The sequence below is a fragment of the Ciconia boyciana genome, chromosome 1, assembly GCF_034638445.1.
Source record: "Ciconia boyciana chromosome 1, ASM3463844v1, whole genome shotgun sequence".
NCBI lineage: Eukaryota > Metazoa > Chordata > Aves > Ciconiiformes > Ciconiidae > Ciconia > Ciconia boyciana.
This window is the reverse complement of record NC_132934.1, coordinates 89,111,843-89,134,506: the sequence shown is the minus strand read 5'-3', so window position 1 is coordinate 89,134,506 and position 22,664 is coordinate 89,111,843. Positions and strand designations below refer to the sequence as shown.

General features: G+C 38.9%; 1 protein-coding gene across 7 annotated transcripts in view; it reads right to left on the bottom strand.

Annotated features, from left to right (window-relative positions):
- The window catches only part of POLQ (DNA polymerase theta), a 61,503-nt gene that overhangs the window by 33,446 nt on the left and 5,393 nt on the right, over positions 1 to 22,664 (bottom strand). For all 7 annotated transcript variants that reach the window (XR_012045397.1, XR_012045396.1, XR_012045402.1 and 4 more), the window contains exons 4-15: positions 22,052 to 22,208; positions 17,823 to 17,931; positions 14,939 to 15,158; positions 12,884 to 13,028; positions 12,643 to 12,789; positions 11,349 to 11,561; positions 8,012 to 8,154; positions 6,342 to 6,546; positions 5,307 to 5,449; positions 2,693 to 2,886; positions 2,250 to 2,374; positions 501 to 744 (exon numbers count right to left, since the gene is read on the bottom strand). Coding sequence is in view for 1 of the 7 variants with exons in the window: in XM_072881263.1 (XP_072737364.1) it covers positions 501 to 744; positions 2,250 to 2,374; positions 2,693 to 2,886; positions 5,307 to 5,449; positions 6,342 to 6,546; positions 8,012 to 8,154; positions 11,349 to 11,561; positions 12,643 to 12,789; positions 12,884 to 13,028; positions 14,939 to 15,158; positions 17,823 to 17,931; positions 22,052 to 22,208 (2,045 nt within the window). In the remaining 6 variants the exon portion in view is untranslated. The remainder of the gene's footprint in view (positions 1 to 500; positions 745 to 2,249; positions 2,375 to 2,692; positions 2,887 to 5,306; positions 5,450 to 6,341; positions 6,547 to 8,011; positions 8,155 to 11,348; positions 11,562 to 12,642; positions 12,790 to 12,883; positions 13,029 to 14,938; positions 15,159 to 17,822; positions 17,932 to 22,051; positions 22,209 to 22,664) is intronic.

The window sequence follows — 22,664 nt, the reverse complement described above, 5'->3', positions numbered from 1 at the left end:
ATCCTCCTCCATGCACTGTTTTCCAAAGAAAGGAAACTTCAGGAGCATGAACCAGACAGGTGTCATGGCACAGTCCAACAGGTACTTGATCAAGGAAGCTTGTCATTGCACTAACATGAAAATCACAAGAGAATCTCAAATGCTATACAGTAATAAATCATCAACTCATTTGATCCTATGGTGGAGCTGCCCTTTAGAGGCAGCAAAAGGTCTCCAGAAAGCCTAGCAATTCACCCAGGACTAAACAGTGCATTGAAAAGAGGAACAAGAAGAAAATTTAGGTGTCTCAAACTTATGCTGCAAATAAAAGATGCTTCTATTAATTTCAAAATAATCATGGAATGACTGTGATCAGTGACAGAGACCTACAAGTTATTTCTAACTAACATTTGGCACCAAGTCCCAAAAGGTTGCCATATTTAATTACAGGTTTCATCCTGTAATCCTTCACCTTACAAACAAACTCCTTTACCTGACTTCTAGACTTACTGATTTCTCACCTTTTGAATGGTACTGAATTCTTCAGAGCAGTTGCCACATCATCAGGACTGGCTTTAGCAAGATCAGCCACTGTGACAAAGCCAGCATTGTAAAGCATCCTAGCACGCTGTGCATTCAGCAGAGACACTCGTACCAGGTCACAAAGTTCCCTATGAACCCCAAAAGTGAGACGGCTCTGGAACTGAGAGAGCAACAGCTCCATGTTGTGCCAGCCCAGTCGATTACAGAAAACCGTTACCATTCCTGGAACACAGAAGTTACATCAATGTCTTAATTCCAGCTCCAGTTCTACTAAGCTGGATCCATTTTTCCCCCCTCATCTGAATAGGCATTCACTTTACATTTCTCACCTTCCCATTACTTACAGAAACTCACTCGTGTTTATTTTAACTATGATTAGGAGTTGGTCTCGCAGAACTCAACTTAATCAACAATTAACTAGTTTATCAGCAAGGTAGAAATTCTGAATGACAACTGCTTTTCTGAAGACACTAATCTTGAAAGTGTGAAGCACATGCATATCCTGTAACAGGATTCTATGAACCAAACACACTGAAGAAAAGAAGACAGAAAAAATAGTGATGAGAGGCACTAAGAGAAGCCACAGATCTTTGAGGAAAGTCGGCACTGATGTCCATAAGATCAGAACTTGGCCTGCAGAACTTCAGTTACTGAGTATACCATAGGAGGTAGCAAAGCCTGTGATAAAGGTTACAACTGCAGTCCCCAGCACATGAGAGAAGGAAAAGAGCAGGGAAAAGAAAGTTTATTACTCACACATTGCATCTACAAAATATGAAAATAATGAAAGACATGGCATGCCTCACTATTTTTATACTGATTATAGAATACAACTTTTGTCATATCTCTTAACTCTATGTCATGTCAACAGTTCATTTTACTTCCCAAATTACTTTTGTTTCTGCACTAATCTACCTGATTGCTGAAAATTATTAACACTGGGAATAAAGAATTATGAAACTGCTACAACAAAAGGTTATTAATACTACCAGAATTAATTTAAACTACTCTGCATCAGTTGGCGTGACCTTTTCATTTTGGGGCTTTGACTCATGCTGCAACCCACGCATAGGGTTTCACAAGTTGAGCTAAAACAGTCTTAAAAATTGAAGACCCACTTGTGGAGTAATGGAGGAGTTAGGCAATAGAAAAAAAAAAAATCTCAGTCACATGGTGGGCTGTTACTTGTACTCCTACACAGCCCTCTTCAGGAAGTTAAGTTAAAGGTAATAGCTATCTGACCTCTTGTTATCTGGTGATAAATGACCCAGAAACTACTCACTCTGTTTTGAAAACTATAAACTTATACTTTCTGGCCAATTAACTCTACAACCAGGAGAAAGCCATGCTAAGTCTTAGAGACCCCAAACTTCACCCATGCTGAAAGGTACTCTTTCCTGATAGAGCAAAGCTTCAGAATGGACTTGTACTTAATTTCCATACTTAGTATTGAATGAACTATATTCCTGCACAGTACACAGATGATTTCCACAGACCTCAGCATGCTACAGCACTGCTTGATTCCACTCAGCTGGCCCCCTTCACACAGCACACTCTGTGGTTCCATCTCAAAGCAAGGGCAACCACAGATTAAGCTATAAAGCTGTAATTGGTTTTACAAGACTGATTGCTGTTAGTACAACACTGGCTATCTTATCCCTGTATCTGGAAGGAAAGAAAACAGAGTAGCCTAAGAATCCTGAGGGTTTTTTGCCCAGACAACTCACCTGCATAGGTGGCAGCAGACTGCTGCAAGGATTGAAGCTGTCCACGACTACAGCCATATTTCTCCGTCATATCCTTTAAGGGAACCTCACTGATTAAATCCACAAGGGCAAGACTGGTGAAAAACCTGTAGAAAAAATACACATGGAAATAAAATTATCATCGAGGGCACATTAGTGTAAATGGCAAAATGCACTGTGATAGCATAGGACAGAATGGTACTATAGCACAGCACACAAAAGAAACAGGGAAGATGGCTTCCAAAAACATCAGCACAAATATCTTGTGCCAGCAGTGTTCTCAGTCCAGAGCAGACCAGGTCCAGGTTCTCTGAGCTATCAGCTCACTCAGCAAGAGAGCCAGTTCCTGACAACAGACACAGAGCCTGTTCCCTCCACATGTTATAGTCTCTAGTCTTTGCACATTCATACCCATTTGTGACTACCTTTTGTGGATGGCCATTTGTCTATGCTGTTTCTCTGTTTTAGCTATGATTTTGCCCTTTACAGAACGAGCCAGAAAGCCTTCTTCAATCCCCACCAGCTCGGCCACACGTTTCATTGAGGCAGGCAGCTTCTCCCATAGGCAGAAAAACTGGTACCAATCAATTGTGGTCCACTCCTCATACACTGGGGTGACCTAAAGAAAATAAGACAATGCAAAAACTATTTCAGACTATTTCAAACTATTTTCTCTGGGCAAACAAAAATACAACCTAGGTAATGTGGTTAGAGCATCCTACGCACTACTCTGAGGCACTGAGTCATAACCATGTACCCTAAAGAAAGCAGAAGCTCTTCTAACCTAGTTTTTTAAATATTTGTACTGATGAGATCTGACTCATACAGGTACTCTAATGATGAAACAATTTGGAATCTTTGTCAGATTGCTCCCTAAATCCAAGCCACTAGAAGATTTTTAAGCTGCATCTTTATTCTCCTTTAACAAAACAAAACTTTATTCTTTTTTTAACAAAACTGACAGATATCTATCAGCCTCTTAAAACCACTAGCAACCACACTAACCACTGCCACAGCATCTTATAAAGCAGGACGGAACATAGGCTTTGCCAGAACTCACTGAAGCTTTCATTTACCTGGAGTACAAGAAATCTCAGCTTTTATTAACACTAACAAAAAAGCCATCCAGAGCATTCACACACTTTTAGACAGAAAACCAATTCTGTTATCGCTCAGTCAGCACAGAGTCAGTTTCAGTATAAGGAGACAAAATGTCTTCATATCTGTATCGATATACTGCAAGATTAATTATTTCAAAAGAACTAACAGTTGTTGGGGAGCATTTAACATAACGCAGAATACCAGATGCCTACGTAGTTTTAAATCACCCATGCCCCCTTTCATCTGCTGAGAAGAACAAGAGTTATTAAGGTGGGGGATTGTCTTTTGTTGTTTGTTGGGGTTTTGTTGGTTTTTTTTTCCTTTAAAGAAAACTCTTTTCCTAGCCTACAAATATTTATTTGTTTTAATCAACTTTCCTAAAATACAAGGTCTTGGAATTCAGTCTTATATTTGTACAAATAAAAGATTCAAGCCTAAGATTATTAAAAAGCATTATAGCAGATAATTTCCCTGTAGCCCATAAGGAACATATGGAGAACAATTCTTTAAAAAAAAAAAAAAGCCACCAAAACTAAACAAACCTTTGACCTTGAAAATGAACAGACTTTCTTGCAAGAAAGTGTTTTAGGTTAGCTTAATGGAAGAGGATGTCAAGAACATTTTGTTCAACAGTGTATTTGATTTAAAATAACATTAGACAAGCTGCTGCAATTAAAAAGTACAGGGTAAAAAATATATTGCAATCGCTGTCTCTATCCCAAAACATGAACAAAATTCATCCTTTTTTTTTTTTTTTTTTTCCTATTTTGGAGATGCAAACAGGGAAAAAAATTCACTTGTGCATGACACAATATAGTTCACTTTGCCTAGTAGAAATAGAACAAAATATAATGTGGTCCTCTAAAACAGAGATATGAGTACATATGGGACACTAGTAGATTTAAAAAAAATAAAATAAAATCTATCAGTATCAATATCAATAATCAATATTATCAATATTGGTAATCAATTATCAATAACTAGGTTAATGAACACAGCAAGCAGAGACAGGCACCCTCAATCTCTTGCCTCCCAAAGTCCCCTAGCTCAACAACTCCTGTAACAAGCGTATTCTCCTTGGAGTGAACTTTTTTTTCAGGCATAATGCCCAAATTTGGCCTTTGATTTATCAGTCTGGTAAAGAGAATACAGTTTATACTTAAGGAGGCTAAAGAAGACTGTCATATTTTGGATGATGATTGCGTGATGGGCTTCTGGCAGCTGTGAATCCTAAGATGTTCACTGCAACTCCATCTTGTTTCCTCACTAATCTTCACAGGTTCATGGCTTCCTCTCCAAAGGTCTTAAATAGCATTGCTTAGCTTTCTAAGTGTACGTGCACATAAATCTTGACAAACTTTGGGACACCTTCCCCTCAAAATATTTATCAAGCTCCTTCTTTTAGCCCTGGCAGCATCAGCAGGCAAGTAAACTAAATCAGAGATGAATTTCACTGTTACTGAACCTAAGAAAGGCCCACTCATAGAAAGAAAGCAGAGTAGTTCTCTAAGGCTTTTTGTAGGCAAAACAGATGCTAAAACCCCAAAAATTTTCTGAGTCTCCAAAAGTAATCTGAGATGCAGCCTGCTGATTCCAAACACACAACAAAGCCAGTTTGTTTCATCAACTCCAAGTGTCTCAGAAAAATTACCATTATCCTACACCCAAAACTTACAAAGTTCTGAAATCTTCTGAAGTCAGAAGTGACAAAAATGGTCTTAGATGGACATGCAGCACCTACCTACACAATAGACGCTATGGCAACAGACTAGTTCTGAAGAACATTCAATTTAGAAACTTTTCTTCATGAAGCATGAGCTAAGCAAAGCACAAAAAACCCTGTATGTTCATGGAGCCCTCAAGAACTCTGCACTGTGCTTTCTCTCCTTTCCTTAGCTTTGGCAGTACAAAATACAAAACACAGAATGAGGAACCTACCAAATAGACAATATGCAGATCATTCTCCAGAACAAAGCTTTTCATAGCTCGCTGCAGGTCAGCAAAGATTTCCATGGCTTCAGTTGGTGAAAGAGAAGAGGAAAGAGTAGCTGAGCCAAGATGTGTTGGATGATAAACCTTTGCTGTTTAAAACAAACAAACAAAAAACACACAGAGAAACATTTAAGTGCAAGTTTATATCTCATTTTCAGCTTGTAATGTATTTTATAGATATCAATTCTACTAACTTTTCCCAACTGCTTTTTCAAGAAATAGCATATTTCCCATTCTGAAAACAGGAAAATGGAAACAATGATAGGTTTAGACTTGCCTAAGTCTAAACTAGGCTTTTTCAGAGGTGAGATCACTAGCTTGGATCCCTTTAACTACTCGGACTAACAGCTGTGATAGCTATTTGAACAAAAAACACAGGAATCCGATCTGCCATCCTGCCTAGGAGCTATCATTTCGAGTATTTCTTTCTTAGGAACATCAAATATCTCCTATCATCTTTTCTTAAAAAGAGATACAAATTAGTCTGTAATGGGAATTCTTACTATTACTGTAAGAGTCTCATCCTTAGCCATTTTAAGAAAATAGCCAAAATCAGGAAAAAGTGCAACCATGTACACCAAGCAGTTCTGGAAGAGACTTGCACTCTCTTAGAATGTACTGGTTCTTCTTCAGAAAGACAAAAATCATAGTCTACAGTTCATGTGCACAAATCCTGTAGTAAAAGTATGCCTTGTTTAAAGATATTTTGGGAATTTGTAGACTAGGATGCATCAGTCTTAGAGGCGATGTGCAGAGAGAGGCCTTCCAAGAAGAACACGTGCATGCAAAATATGTTAAAGCAGGTATAAAGACACCCTCCAGAAAGCTAAAAAAATTCTTGATACACATGATTCTTTAAAATAAAAACAAAAATGCACAGAAGTTCTCGTTATAAAGTTACACTGAACATCTACCCAGCTGCAAAAGATTTACTGATTCAAAACTGCTAACTGCAATCACTGGGAAGAACACCGATGTTACCTTTCGCATCATTGCTGGAGTCCAGAACCTGAATGAATTCATTTTCCAGCAGCCATGCCACACAAGCCTCGATAGGTCCAGTCTGCGCTTTGTCTTGTACTTTCTCATTTCCCCATTTGCTTTCTTTCAAGCTGGATGCAAGAAGAGTGCAAGAAGCGTAGGTCCGCACATCATCTGGAGTGTTGGCCACTCCCCCAACTATGATCTGTTGAAGAAAATTACTTGTTCATATTGCCAGAGAAGCAGTAGGATTGAACATCAGATCTGAGAATCAAAAAGACTGATCCATCAGATATCTAAGTTTTAAAGAACCAGTACGAGAGAGGAACATGAGGCAAAGCAACTTCCAACCTTTAAGGTCTTTTCTTGGCAAGAAGATAGACATCTTAGGTAGAAGTAAGAGGACTAAGCTACAGGAAAGAATGAATTATAAAATCTTATTTTGATAGAAGACATACACATAGTAGCAATGTAGATTTGAGAATAGCCCTAGGCATTTTGTTTAGCCAACACTGTGAAATACTTTTAAAAGGTTAGAACACAAATTGCAATTTTCTGAAGACAAAAAGCAAACCAGGAAGGAAGAGTTCTCCTAAGGCTCTTCAGCATACTGAAGTTTTCTCTTAATAAATGTGAATGCTATACCCCATCATTGTTTTCCTGATTGGGAGTGATTTTTGTTTTTTTCCGCTTGGATTTTGTTTTTGTTTTGTTTTTCACATAACTGCTTTTTCCTTGTGAGTCATTTCCATGCATGTGTCTTCCTTGAGATAGCAAGGTGTTTAACTAAAAACTTTATTTCATGGCTTCAATGGATTTTTTTCATGTTATAAAGCACGACCACCAGAAAGGAACCCCCATCTTTTAGACAGCTCTTGTGTAGAAAAATGCATTTAGAAATTCCATTGGTCTGCTAAAAATTCAAAACCTATGGAATCACAACCAAGTGCTAAGTATCACAGCAGTTTTCACAAAAGACAGTAGGAGTAGTACAGCAAACAAAGTGCATTTTAAAAAGTCTGAGCTCAGTTCAAGCCCAAAAGCAACTTTGGAAAAGGAGATAAGCTCACCTATGTGGAATAACACCCTTTTGGTCCTTTTTACTCCTGTAGGAACCCTACAGAGGAGGGCAGGCTAGAGGGAGCAAATGAGGTACCATTTTGGTACCTGCTGGTTCACCAAAAATGTATTTTAAAAATTTCAATCATTTCTGTGCAACAGAGGTAGATAAGTTGAGGGGGGAAATAAGGGACTCTACAAGGTTCTACAAATGTCATTATGGCCTACTTCAGCATACAAAACCTCTGGGATCAGTAATGTACAACCATCTGCCAGTTAAGACTGTCAGGTCACACATGAAGTTTAAGAATGACACTTACTTATGCCTGCAGTTTGAGTATATCTAAATGCAAAAGCAAAGCTTAGTAACTCTTGTTTGACTGTGCTCACATCCTGATCTGCAGCAAGCAGAGACTGAAACATACCAAACAAAATACTGAATACTGAAGCAAGCTGGCATACGCAAGTAATTTTCTTCTGAAGCTGCTGCAAGGGAGGAAACAGAAGAAAAAGAAAGTGCACAGAAAACATATGATGGTGTCACAAAAGAAACCATCCTACAATTACAAGAGTGCAAGCACAGTTCTAATTCCTCTCCATGTGTCCTGTACCTCAAGTATTGCTCTTTTCATGCTAGAAGCAACACCTTCCCCTTCTCTTCTAAGCAAACAACTGCAAACAGGCCTGAGAGATCCCTGAAGTAGAGCAGCTCCTTTTGATCTTTCTGAGGGCTTGCAAACTAAAATGCTCTCACCTATAGGGGAAAAAAAAAAAAAAGCCCACAACAACTAAACACATTAATGACCTTAGTCATTAACAATACAGTTCATCAAGGACATATTATTGGAATGGAAAACTGTAGGTATTTTTGAAAAAGCTGAATAAAAAAAGAGAAAAGCCTTTGCAACTTTGAACAGTGTATATCCATTGCTATGTAAGAACTCCACAGATGCATTACACTTAAGAACTAAAAGCTCAGAGCAGGACAAACTTCAAAGTTACATTAGGCTGGTCAGGGTCTTGCCAAAGCAGCTAAGGAGCTTCCATAGCCTCTCTGTGCCTCTGCTTTGCTGCTGAACCACTCTCGCTTCTTGTTCTGGAATTGACTGGAACTATAATATACAGTGGCATAAATTTTTCTTCTACTGAAAAGATTCTCAAAAGAAGAAAACATAAAAACTGCACAGCACTTCGACAGTTTGTATTCAGTCAACCAGCTTCCAGTCCCAAAATGAAATAACACAGATACCAAAGTAATTCAGAAATCCAAAGTTATTAATCTAAGTAACTACGTATTCTCTGAACTTTAATATATGCATATATATATACACACATGCACACACAAAATCTTAAGTATCCTGAATCGTTTCCACTGAAAGTACATCTAAATATACCTTACCTTAAAATTCTATATCAGACATCGTTAAGTTAATCCCTAACTACTGAAATTCTGTGGGAGATAAAAAACATCCCAGAGCCACGAAACAAAAATTAAAATAATGGGCCAATTCCTTTAATGGGCCAATAGTACAGACTACCCATGGAAAATGCAGTGGTCACATAAAGGAGATTTTTTCAATAAAGCCACTACAGGAGGTCCCTGGGAGACCTAGCTAGTTAGAAGCTTTGCCAGTTGGCACAGGATAAATGAATTATGGGTAGGACAAGCTTGCCTTTGACTAGGAAGAAAGCATTAGATTTGGATTAGCTGGACAGTAAATATCATGATACGTTTATGATAATTTGTTAAGATTTAAGTGCACGCAGTCTGGACACCAAGGTAATTTTGGTAGTGCGTCTCTTAGTAAGATCCTAGGAATGTTAAGTTATGATAAAACCATAGCCATGGTAATGCTACAGTAATTAGCAAATTCAGAGGTAATGAAAACACAACTGCACTTAAATTTAATGAACAGAATAAATACCACAAATGCAGCGTAGGTGAGTAACCAAATACAGCTTAAACATGATTACATAAATGAATTACAGGATGAAAGACATGCTTAGAGGATGTGTGAAACTTTTGACATCTGTTGACCATGTACTTTTGCGAGAGCTGAGAGTACAGAAGATAAACTGCCTGTAAGCATTCTTTTGTGAAAGCAAAGCTTATTTTGATTTTAGCAATAAAGAACGTTCACTCATTTTGTATTTGGGTTCTGATGTGACCTACAATTCCCTCTGAAAACTTTGACTCTTCAGTGTGATAAAGCTAACAGAAGATGGGTATCCACTTGGCTCTACATTATCTAACAGTCATTCAAGACTTGGGGGAAACCCTTTCCCAAGATGCCACTGAGAACTTAAAGCCAATAACTGCAACCTAGCAAACAGTAAAAAAAAAAAAAAAAAAAAAAAAAAGAACTAAGCTGTTCTAAGATCCCATATTGAACATTTCTGATGAGAGGGGAAGCCTAGGTTAGCATCAGACCAGACAAACACCAGAAGACTCTGGCTATCTAGGCATAAAACTCCATTAAAAGCAAAAAAGGCCCTATTATATTTCTAGGTTTTGTTCAGCAATATTGAACAGCTTTACCTATTTCACCTTGGTAATATGACAGTTTTGATGAATGCAAAAATAATCCAATTTCATTTTCGAAGATGATGTTTTTATATTTCCATCAAACCAGAAAAAAAAAAATTTAAAAAATCAAAACCTGAGACAATCCAACACTACAATGTTGGGGGAGGGGAAGGAAATCAACACAACAGCATTTATCTTCTGTCAGCTGAATTTCATATCCACATAAGGCATTTTTTCCAGCTGAAGTTGCTGTCCTCCAGTCTCCCTACTGTGTGAAAGAGTAGCAGCTGGTAATGTAGCTTTATGTCCTCATCCAAAAGACTGTAGAGTGGAAAAAAATGGTACATTCATGAAGCTCATCAGCATAAAATCAACTGCTTACTGTGCAAAACACAGTCACATCAGAACTGTCAAAAAAGGGTACTAATTATTGTAACTTGGGGGGGAGGGGGGGAAGAAACTTCAAGGAATAATGTAATTTTACACCTGCCAGCTACACTCAAGTGACAGAGTCTGGAAAACTTCAAAATACAGCATGCAGCTGCCCTTTTCTTTAACACATAGGGACGGCTGACAGAGATATAGGTCGTAAAATGCTCTGTTGCTATGCTACTCTGGCAAAAATAGAAAGTTAAATGTAAGAACAGTCTGCTTACATAGGGTTCCAGCAAGCACCAATCAAACCATCAGCAGGGCAAATCCCACTTCCCACTTCTGTTGAACTTCTTATTTTCTATTGTGTTTATACTTGTATAATGCACTTTTTCCAAATATCATCCATGAAGATAAATTTCCATTGCGAATTAAAGTAACAGGCAGGATTATTTTGTTGAACATCAATCAGTGCCACTGTATGCAGGAAGACACCGTATTATCTATGAACTACTGTTCATATTTCCCTGTCTCTCTGTTGCATCACTACAATGAAGATTCATAAAAGTTATGGTTAAGTTTAGTGGAAGTCTCATAAATCCAAATCAGAACTTCAGACAACAGAAGTTGTTTGTCAAATTATGGCTGTAGAGTTTAAACGTAATTTTTTACATTTTAGGCCTGTCCAATGAGAGTTTACTGTAAAATTTTCTCACTGAAACTGTAAACACTTTACTAAACTGACCATGGATAACAGAATTAAGGCAAATGAACAGAGCCTTAGAAGCTAACAAGAATTCAAAGGAGAAAATAGCCCATTCCTGAAGTAACTGACATGTAAAAACCAAAGTAAGTCTCATGTAGTGAAAAGAATCCCCTGGAAATTACAATTTTTACTCCATTAATACCAAACAAATTCATCTTGATTAACTTAATCATACTGAATACCAAAGGAATTCATCATGATTAGTCACTAATCACAAAGCACTGCCCTGGATTTAATCAGGTTAACACCGTTCTTGGAGAATGTTAATAAAGCCTCTGCTTACCCTCTGTGTCTACTCCTTTCCTGCCAGCCCTTCCAGCCATCTGCTTGTAAGTGAGAATGTCCAGCAGTTTGCCACCAAACATGGGAGTTCGTATAATTACTCGGCGTGCCGGCAAATTCACTCCAGACGAGAGCGTGGAGGTTGCTGCTAGGACTCTAATCAAGCCCTGGCGAAAGGCTCCTTCAATGATGTCCCGTTCATCAAAAGTAAGACCTGAGGAGACATGAGTTTTAGCGAACTCAGTAATGGCGAGACTGCATTTAAGAGCTAATAATATTACTGTCAAGCAAAGGGAAGAACAAACAAACTTAATGAACATTTGCCATTCAGTGTTAGGAACTAGAGTCACAACACTACCTCAGTTAACTTCTTTTGAACCATAAGTGAAGCAAAATTTCACCATTAAGTTTTCATTATTCAATTGACAAACTAGCTTTTCTAAGGTGCTTGTATGCATTGTAGCAAGATGAACAACTATTTACTACATATCTACATGCACTGCAAGTAAATAAATAAAGAAATATATAAAATAAAAAGAAGAAAATTGTATGTAACAAACACAGTAGGGAACTAGGATTTAGTCACTTGCCATCCTGACCCTAGAATCTTTCTTCATTTTTTCCATTCTAGGTTACAGGTCTAATATGTATCTTTCTACATTTCCTTGAGGGCTTCAGGCCAATTTTATTCTTGAGAAAGAAATCCACACTCTATAAGCATTTGGAATTATTCCCCTTACATATTCAATGCCATAGCTACTGTTTTCTCTTCCAGAGTCAGTCCTTTCTCTCAGTGGATCAACAGGTGACACACACTATTATCTACTTAAGTAAGAAATAAAAGATCTAGCCAGAGGCATTCATGGCACATGCTCCTCTTATTTTTATTTTCATTGTTATACTTCTTCTATTTACTCATCTATTTCAGTATTAAGTTGAGGAAAATTGCTCTGAAATACTCTGGCAGCTTTAGGGACAACTTGAAAATGCTTGGGCTGCAAATTGCTAATTTTTCAGGCATTTCACAAAAAAAAAAAAAAGTTGTATTTAAGAAGTTGCTGTTATCCAACACAACAGAGAGAAGATTTATCATAACAATTAGCGAATCAAAGTCTTCGGCCACAATAAAAGAATCTGAAGTTTAGCTCTAACTGTGAGATTCTCAAAGCATTTTAATTCGGTCATAAACTACAGAAGGCTTCAAAAAGTAACTGGTAAGTTGCTGGTAACTACAGCAAAAAGAACCCATATGACTTGACCATTACAGAATTCAAGACCAAGATATTCAGGAATACCTGCATGATGAAATGCCACTCCCCATGGCAAAGTACGTTGAAGGACAGAGTCCAGGCCTGAGATAGAACGCTTTAGCTGATGCAGAACCTCATCGATCTCTTCTCTGTCCACAACAACTGGGGAAAGGGCTGAGTTTTTTGCAGAACCTTGAGAGATAAAATATTTTTACAGTTTCTACTAAAATTAATTTTCATTAAAGGCACTGTGCATACAGTCTTCTATTAACTACTTTTCTCTTACTCTCAGCCTGTTGCAAACTGTAGAATTCCCTGGCAATGATGTCTGCCAACTTCTCACACCAGTTCTTGGATGGACAGAAAAGCAGGACTGAATGGCCATCACAAACAGTCTCATAACACAGGCTCACAACATGGTCTTCATCTCCCTGAATTGAGACAAAATATTTTCAATGCACTCGCACACTGAATGGGGTTTGTAAATGCTGTCATTCTTCTCTGTCACAGTAGGAATCTTCTACTTCAAGTCAGAAGGAGGAGCAAACAAAGATGGAGTACTGTCATCTTAGTTTCTGTCTTGCTTTAGTAAGTCCAAGCACTAGTATGACCACATGGTTGAGGACAGCCCTAGACCTACTCATGAATAAATTTAAGGTTTTATGTCTTGCTTTCATAAATCTGTTTCTGAATGAAGGCCACACAGTGCACAAAAAAATTACTGCAACCTCCATGTTGTGGCTAACAGCAGTGGGGAAGAACTAGGAAGAGCCCTGAGGGAAAACATCCCTCTACAGCAACTAAGGAAGACTTATCAACTAGGATGTCTGAACTAAAAGCACGAGATGTAGTAGTCTGAGCATCCCCAGTAAGACGCATCCAGCAAGCACCGCTGACCAAAGACTGCAAGTGTTCAGAGCACAGTGGAAGGCTTTTATGCATGCTTATATGGATGTGCATGCAAAACCCTACTGTTTACAGCTTGCCTTTTTGGTTTTAAGATCCTAAGAGAGTTCCTGCAACTGATCTGTTTTGCTTGGCTAAGCCTGATTCTCTTCCAGCAAGCAGGCCAAAGGAGGGAGAGAAAAAAGGTAGGTGTATGGTGAGAAATAAAAAGCACTGAAATGCAAATGAAAGTGGGGGAGCAAAGGCTGGAACGGTATATACACATCAAAAGCTCAGTAAGGATTCAGCCAAATTCAGCAGAAGTGGTGAGGTCATCAAGTTCCCTTTCCTGGTCCCATTTGAGGCACGGAACAGAAGTCTGGATGTCCACTGACAGATTTCAAGCCCAAGAGGATCATCTGGTCTTATAAAATAAGCCAACTCCCTTAAACTGTTGAGTCATAAGCCTAGTTTAGCTCTTTCTCTCACTTAATTTAGTACCTATCCAAAGCAACTATTTCAAAAAATATCCAGAAAAGGAGATGCAACATCACCTTCTCAATATGAGCATATAAAAGCAAGCTTCCAGATATTCTTGTCACAAACATTTCCTTTTATTCCTAGTATCCTTTTTCTTTGCTGTGCCACCATGCTACTGACAACAGAATGTTTGCACACAAGAACTGGGTGCAAAACTTTCCAAAATGGGCTGGCATTCAGCCCATATTGTCCAACTACACTAGTATTACACAAAGCAGTTTAAAGGACTGGGGAGAGAATTCACCCTTCAAAGACTTCACAGAAAAGGAACCTACAAGTAGGAAGTGCAAATTTCCCATTTCTACCCATTTGGTTCTTCCAAATCATTACAGTACATTACTCTTAACTTTCATATCCTTTTCAAGTGCGCAAAATGACTAAATACTGAAAACAGATTCAGAAGAATCAGGGTGGACATCTGCCTTCTAATCACTGACAAAATTAGATCATTTAGCAGTTTAACATAAGCAGGGTCAATACCAGATTTTAATGCAAACATATTCTCCCAATGATTAATGCAAATTCCTTGGCCTAACCAGGAAATATTTACCTTCATTTATGAAAGTGAAGTAGATTCCAGGACACAAGATAGGGTGGTGGGTAAGGGGAGAATCAAACTCTTTATACCTATCAAGTGCTCAGAAACAAGATAGCTGCAAAGTCAACTTTGTCTTCAAGAACTTCATGAGTGTGAGTGTGTTGTGTTTTAGTTCTTGTTTAAATCAGTCGAAGAAAGAAAAAAAAAAGCCCTTTTGTCCTTAGTTTGATCAAATAATCTATGAAGTAAACAATGAAGTCAAGAATGTCATCTATTTAAAAAAAAAAACCAAAAAAACCCAACATACCAGTAGCTGTCTTTTTAACTTTAGCTATACAAAACACGTTATCCCAAAGCCACTACTCAGAGTTTTGTTACCTTCAATTGAAGCTTGGGCTGGAATTCTCGCACTAAATTCATGGAGGAGTCATAAATGTTGCTGCCAATTTTCACACACTCCTTGAGGGGCACAGGGCGAAAATCCGTACAGTATAGCTCTGCATCTAACCATGAGGCTAGAAGTCCCAAGTTAGGGAGGGTAGCACTCATGCCTACTATCTGTATCCCACCAAAACCAGGACCGGTCATCTTCGCTTGTCTGAAAGTGGTTAAAAGAAAATGAAAGTTAGTGACAACACAGGCTACTGTTCTGGAAAACAGCATTCAGAAAAACTAACTCAATCTACTTCCTTCCAGGGTCTAAAGTGCAAACCTATTTTTTTTTCAACTTCTTGAAAAAGAAACAAGCCATACTCTACTTTTAGCAAACACAATGTCAGGCCATGCATTGATAACAAAATAATTCAACTTTTTATAATTTTGAAACTAAACTTTAAGCTTCTTTAGGTAACAACAGCCATAACCTGACTGCATATTTGGAGAAACTGAAAACAAATAAATAAATCAACTATTTCCTTGCCATTAACAAAAAGATGGAAATAAAGGAATGGTTCAGTCTCCACTGCAGTCTTTCTAAGTTTAAATGCCTTAATTAAAACACTTCCATTTGTTTCAATTTCAGGACAAAGAATACTAGGCTAAGGTCTTCCTAGAGTTGGGAACCAAAGCCCTTAGTTCAGCAAAGAAGAAAGCAGCTTCAGTTCTCAAAGTGCTGAACAGCAGCTTCCACTAAAGACAGTGAGAAGTAAGGCACTCTGAACAGACTTGAAAATACAAACCATTAATTTACATACCCAAATGTGTATTTTAATTCAGGCTTTTACATCCACACAATAGGGGGTTTTTTAATGCTCCTAAGCCTATGTTGAAAAACTACCCATTTGCATTGCACTGAGCCATAAATTGAGACTTTAAAAAAAGAAAAAGGTCTGACAAATCAATGTGAGCTCAGAAACAGCCTGAACCTTCTTGGAAGATCCTGGTAACCCTGGCAAACACAACACAGAGGAAACAAGGCTACCCAGAAGCTAGAGTAGAAAAGGGCAGTCACTGACAATACAGAAACAAGGAAGATGTGGAGAGGCAGACTCTCTTATCCAAGCTCTTCAAGCATTTGCTAGTACATCTTCCGCATCTAAGTTGCAGGTTTTCCCCCCAAAGCAACATTTGACCTTTGAGGATTAAAAACATACTAGTTTCACAACACTGTCTTTGACTGAGGAGGAAAAAAGCCTGCTGCAGAATTTTGGCTGGGTCTGCAAAAGCCTCATGGAGAAGCAAGGGCATCGACGTTGGCAACAGCCATCAGAGAACATTCTCTTGGTGCAAAGACAGCCTTAAATTTCAGTGGGACATCCCCCTAACCACTTAAAAAGCTCTTAAAAGCACTGCTCATTCTGATAATAGGTCAGGCTAGATAGTGTTTAAAGAATTTGGATAAAGTGGCTCCCATTAAATAAAATATATAAAAAAAAAAAGGCACCACAGACTTGTGAGGATGTTTGAGAGAAAAAGTGGTCTTCGACTCCAGGAATCTCAAGTAGATTCCAAAACAAAAATAATGGCCACCTCCTTCATGTCAGTAAGTGGTACGGGGAACCCCTGTGAACTTGACCATGACTGAGAGATGAAGGATCTGGGCCCCAGTGCCTATAATGGTGAAGGCTGAAGTATTGTGTCTTCCCCGGAACACTTCTTGATGCATCTGTCCCTTTTTCCCCTGACAAATGTTTTCTCCTTCCTGCTTCTTCAATGCAAAGGAGGAAAGCAAGAGAGTGGTCCTGCGTCTGTGCTGCAGCTACATGATAAGCCAAGGTAAAAGGAGAGGCAAAGCCACTCATGCTGCTCTGATGTGTACTGGCTTCCAGGACTTATGGGGAGAATACGAGAAAAAGTCAGAGGTGATTAGACCCAGAACATTGCTGGATTCTGGAAATCAGGATGGGAAACATTGGCTAAAATGTCTGGTGGAGAGCCAATGTAGAAATGACAGTTCCCCCAGAACTAAATAGGTAGTCTGTGCCTAGCTCAGCACTGGTACAACTCACAAGACAGGAAGCAGCAGAGAAAACTGTCAAAATCTGGCTTTTGGTGCTAAGGGAACAGTTGAATTTGACTCTTCTCAGCACCACCAGTAAAGATTAAGAAGACCAATACACCATCTCCTCCATTTGCTTTTGTCTGTGTTCGGGCACTGTGGAGCAGCTGGACAGTTTGGTGCTGGGGATTTAGATACAGAGTTCTTAAAAGCCTCTAAAGCTGTTCTGAAACATTTAATCTGTTCCCCAGTGTCCAATCAGTTGTGATAAAGGCAAGAAACCATGCAACCACCAGGCTATCGCATGTTATAAGCAAAACCACAGATCACCTTGAGCAGAGCTAACTAAGCAGGATACTGGCACACCCTCTTAAATCTTCTTATCAATTCACCATTGACAAGTTAACAGCATGCCCCCTCTTCCACAATACCTGAATGTTTCAGTAGGATAAATACCTCATTCCATTCAACACTGAAAAATTAAGCAGGGCAAGTCTGCTAGCAAAAATGTTAAAAGAAACTCAAAGTTTTTAAAAAAATTTAAACAGATTTAAAAAGTACATGAAAGCTTCAGCCTTATTTCTTTTCCTGAGAGAATGAATCCCATGGAAGCACACATATTGAAAACCATGAGGAAAAGAGGTTTTGACTACAACAGCAGGCCCCTGAGAGGTGGTATGATGAGACCTTATTAACCAAAATAGTCTAGGTCATCACTCTCATAAAAACCCTGGAGCTAACCCAAATTTCCAGTCACCCAGAGAACAAAATATTTAGAGCCACCCATAATTTAGCATTAAAAGACAGACATCCTGATCTACCCACCGTTTTGCAATCTTCTCTGTAACATATCTAACTTTGGTCAGAAGGAGTTCCAGCAGATATCCTCGATGAGAGTCTCCCAGCATGTGCAATTCATCCACAACCACCACTCCTGATAAAGAGAAGCACTCAGGTCATATCTGACAAAACTCCAAACTAAGAACAGATAGCCTTGATCTTTTCATATTCCACATGATGAACTGAAATTTATATTCACAAATCCAACTGTGCTTACCAACACTGCCATGGCTTCCCTCTGTCACTGATTCTTCTAAGAGAGACAAATCATGATCAACGTCATAACATTTCACACCCCCCACAACCTCACACACACACAATCAGCTTTTAAAAAAATAAAAATAAATGGGTTGACCTGTTAGTCTGGCCACCACGCAAAACAGTATTGCAGCATCTATACTGTAACCTCTCTGCAAGTAAAAACCCCCAGGCTTCAGAATATCTGGAAAGTGTCGTGGATTAGGTGTCGTGGATTAAATACCAGATTAGGGTATCCCCTGAGGAGAAAACAGAGCCACTACAACTCAGCCACCCAGCACACCTCCTGTACACATCCCAACTAGCAGCAGTGTGTACCCTTTCTGGCCAGCTGACAGGGTCATAAGGACATGGAAGAGGCTGAAGGAAGGTTAAAAAAAAAAAGAAAAAAAAAAAGCAGGGCATAGAGGACACCAAGCTTCATTAGTTCTGCTGCTGTGGAATTTTTTTTTTGTCTTTGGTGCAGCTATATAATATCTTCCTGGTGCAGCTAAAATAGCAGGAGCTTAAGGGCAAATGTGACCTTATATTATCTGTTTCAATGCTATTTTTTCCTTCTCATTTTTTTTTCTCTCCTTCCTACATGTGTTCCTTCTCTCTCCGTCTGTTTTCTCCCCCCTTCTCTTTCAAGCCACATAAGTTAGAAAACAGCGCTGCACTGCTTCATCAGCCTCTTTTACAAACTCCCACCCATCCAGCTCCTCTGTCTTCCTGTACTTCCTCTATTCTGTGCTTGCTTGTAAAAAATGGTAATTCATTGGTCACCAAATAGCTATTTATTCAGCTACCAGAAAAAGCTTCTTCCTGATTCCCTGTACAACAGTCTGTCTGAATTCTTCCAGCAGCTGAGACAGGACAGTGTAATCAGATATCTACCAAAGTAAAATTCATACAAGTTACCTTTTCAGTCCTTGTGCCAAGCAGCAGCACATTTTGCTTCCTGAAATGAAGCATAGAACACTAGTGGTACCTACAGGCCAAAGCACAGGGAATGCCACTATTTGTTGTATGGGCCACTTGTTCTATACCTTCTGCTGCTACTCAGCTATAATAAATATTCAAAGCCACGCTAAACCTGTGTACTGCATTACCCTGGCAGTCTGCAAGCTGGTGAGACCGGAATGTCCCACATGCACAGTGCTCTCCTCTATTCAGGCAGTACTCAGAACACACCCACTGGGATAACACAGCAGGAGCAATCAGTTAACCAGTATTTTTCACAAAGCTATCCTCATCTTAAAATGGAATTGCAGCCAAGGAGGACTACAGGTCCCAGCATGCAATGGTACTTTCTACTCAACAAGCTCAGGAGTGCAAGTGGGGCCAGAATTTCATCATACTGCATTGCTACTGAAAATGAGGCTTGCCTCAGCCTCCTCCTTCTGTCTGCAAATTAGGTGCATCCCTAGAAGACTGCTGAAAAAAATCTACTAAAAAGTACCTGAGAGCTATCATACATGTTTACTGTAGAATAACTAGGCTGCTTTAGGTCCACATCCTCTTTAAAACTAAAAAGTTCTGAATGACAGGCAGGGAGGATTTGATTACTTTTTATTAAATACAATTAAACTAGTAATTTTTTAATTTCAAGTTTAAATTAAGAAAAGAAACGAGTTAAGTATCACAACAGCACATTACAAATCCATTCCCAGCTGATACGTTGAGAAGGCAGCAGATTCTTCTCTAATTCGCTTTCCTAAAAGTTTCTTTAGCACCAGTGTCAAGAGGCTGAATAACAAGAGGAATATAATCTCCTGTGTACCTGGATGTTCAAAACTGACATATGTTATATAATAATTAGCAACACAAAATTGCTTTTAACTGCTTCATACAGCAAAGAGAGCTCTGCCAGGCAGAGGATTTGAGTTTCTCTCAACAATTTCCAAAGGCAACGTGAGCTATCAGCAGGAGGTTGACATCAACAAAAGGAACAGCTCAAGCTTGAGATGGAATCCAGCCAGAATTGCAGTAATCTCCCAGTAACTCATCTCAAAAGATAAAACACCCTTGGTTGCAAACTGGTCTAAATTTAGAATTAATTAGAAGATGAGGTACAATCCTGCAGTTTCAGACAAGTTTGTTTCAGGTGACAGTTAAACTGCCGTTTTCAGCTCATGCCCATATTTTGCAGCTTTTATGAAAATTTATCTCCAAATAGAAAATTTGTCAATTTCTTACTTTAAAGATGATTTTTAAACTCAAATTTAATTTACAAATTAATTTCAAATAAGCATATAAAGAAAAAAAAAATTTACCCTTATTTGAGTTATTTGGACATATTAGGGCACAAGGGAAACAGAGGGTTGCAGGAGGGGTGTTTTCAAATGGTGAAAGAAAAACATCATGCTTTAAGGAGGTATCAGTGTTGAGGACACATATTTAAACTCAAATCTTGTCATCACTTGGCTGGTTATACTTATATGACTCTTCTCAGGCACATTCATCTTAGAGAGCACAGCAAAATGTAGGGATGGAATGGAGGTACCAACCAAAAGGATTTGGCATATCTCTAGCTTCTGAAAGATGATATCATTAAACAATACATTTTAGTATACTGAGTATGCTTCCAAGGCACCTAAGCCAACACAGATTTGGACATCATGACCCCACTCTCTGCCTTATGCTGGCAGTACAGCTTGTACAGTGTGGTGACCTAGGATCAAACTAACCCTATTTAAAACAAAAAAAAACCCCCTAAACTAAGTAGCCATATATTGAAATAACTAAATGCACGATAGCCAGTTCTCTTGCAAGGGAAGGGATGAAGATATACATCCAAGAATCGGGCTGGACTGCAGGAGCCTCAATTCGAATGAGCTTAAAATGCTGCACATGCTGGTCATCCACTCATCTTCCAGCCCACTAGCAGTCTAAAGCATTCATGGTTATCCAGCCCCTATAGATCCAGATGTGAATGTGTTATCCCATGATCTCATATCCTGACAAAACCTTTATTTCCCTTATTCTCTCTTGTGTTTAAAAAATTCTTCTGGTATACAATGCTGCAGAATATTATCACACCAGATGCACGCGGAACAGCAGTTTCATAGGTGGAAGTCTCAGAGCAGTTTGATACTCATCTAGTTTTCCAATTTTTATATTCTTAAAATAGCAACCAGCTATGTTACAGGCCAGAGTGAAGATGGGAGGGATTACTGTATAAAATATAACTGGGTATAGCTTTACTGAGGAGGGAGACAAAGAGAAGGACGAATTTCTGATTGGACTGGGAAAACACATCTCTCACCAGGGATGTACTAGAAATATCGGGCTTCTTCAGGTTTTATATCTCCTCCCAAACACTAAATGAATACCACCATTAATCTAGTGGCCATCAGGGCCATGGTGACCCAGAAGTCTATGTTACAAGGACAGAGGGCTTTTGAGCAAACTACAAGAGAGAAATGAATGTCACAGCCCTCCTAGTCACCATGTGCACCCAGAGGAGCTCTATGTATTCATTCCACTTATCTGGGCCCAGATGAGCACCAAACACAATTCCTCCTCTTCCTTGAGCTAAGTGAAGATAAACCATGGATGCCATATGTACATAATCTTTGTCCCAAACAAACAAAAATACATTACATACATTCTTGAACTCAAACATATTCCAGAGCTTTAATTCAATTTCATTAACTGGAAGACATTTTCTAGCTATGGGAATCACTGCTTATTGCAGTTAATCACTGTCCATGCATTGTTATCCATGTCACACAAACTAAAACCTGCAGCTTCTACCTACTCACCCCAGCCGCTGAGCTACATAGAATAGTCCTGCCTGCCTTCCTAAATCCAAATCAGAGCTGCACTGCAGGAAGAAAAATTGCTCAGTTTTCCTATATGGCATGTCTGTCACATACAGAACTGAGCAAATACAAAGTATCCCATGATTTCACATGTACTCAAGAGTGTGTAATAAACCTCATCCCCATAACTGTCAAGCCTTAGTATTTTACCCAGTGAGTCCATTTTGTTTTCTTCTATTAGTCTATTGATTAGACCGTTGGCTTTCTCAATGGTGCAGACAGCAACATCCAAGGCAGAGAAACGTCCAGCAGGAGACATGCTTCCCATGTAGCCTTCAACTTTCACATCTACCTCCTGAAACAGGGCCTGTTTTCCAAGGATACAGAATGTCATGCCAAGGTTACAACTCTGAATTCTGACCAATGCCTGCTGGAATCACATAAAACCCTGCATCCTACAACCATAATTTCTAGTACTTATAATGCCAACTAATCAGATTAAAGCCATAGATCAGCCAGTTACTGCTACTTTTTTTTCCACTGTAATTTTTTATTTCCAAAGCAGAAGCCACAAAGTACACATTGCAGGATAAAGTGTACATAATTGAGTAAGAGATGGGGATCACTGTTTTATATAAAAACATTTACTATTAAGAAGGTTAGAGACCGCACAGTACAACAGTTTATAATACCAGTGGGTTATGAGAAATCAGGGGCAAAAGCCAAACGTGGGACCCCAAACACGAAGATGTCACATCTCCCAGCTGAAAGTCAAGAAACAACAACTTCTTTTCTTCCGTGGCTTATTAGTGCAGTGCCAAAG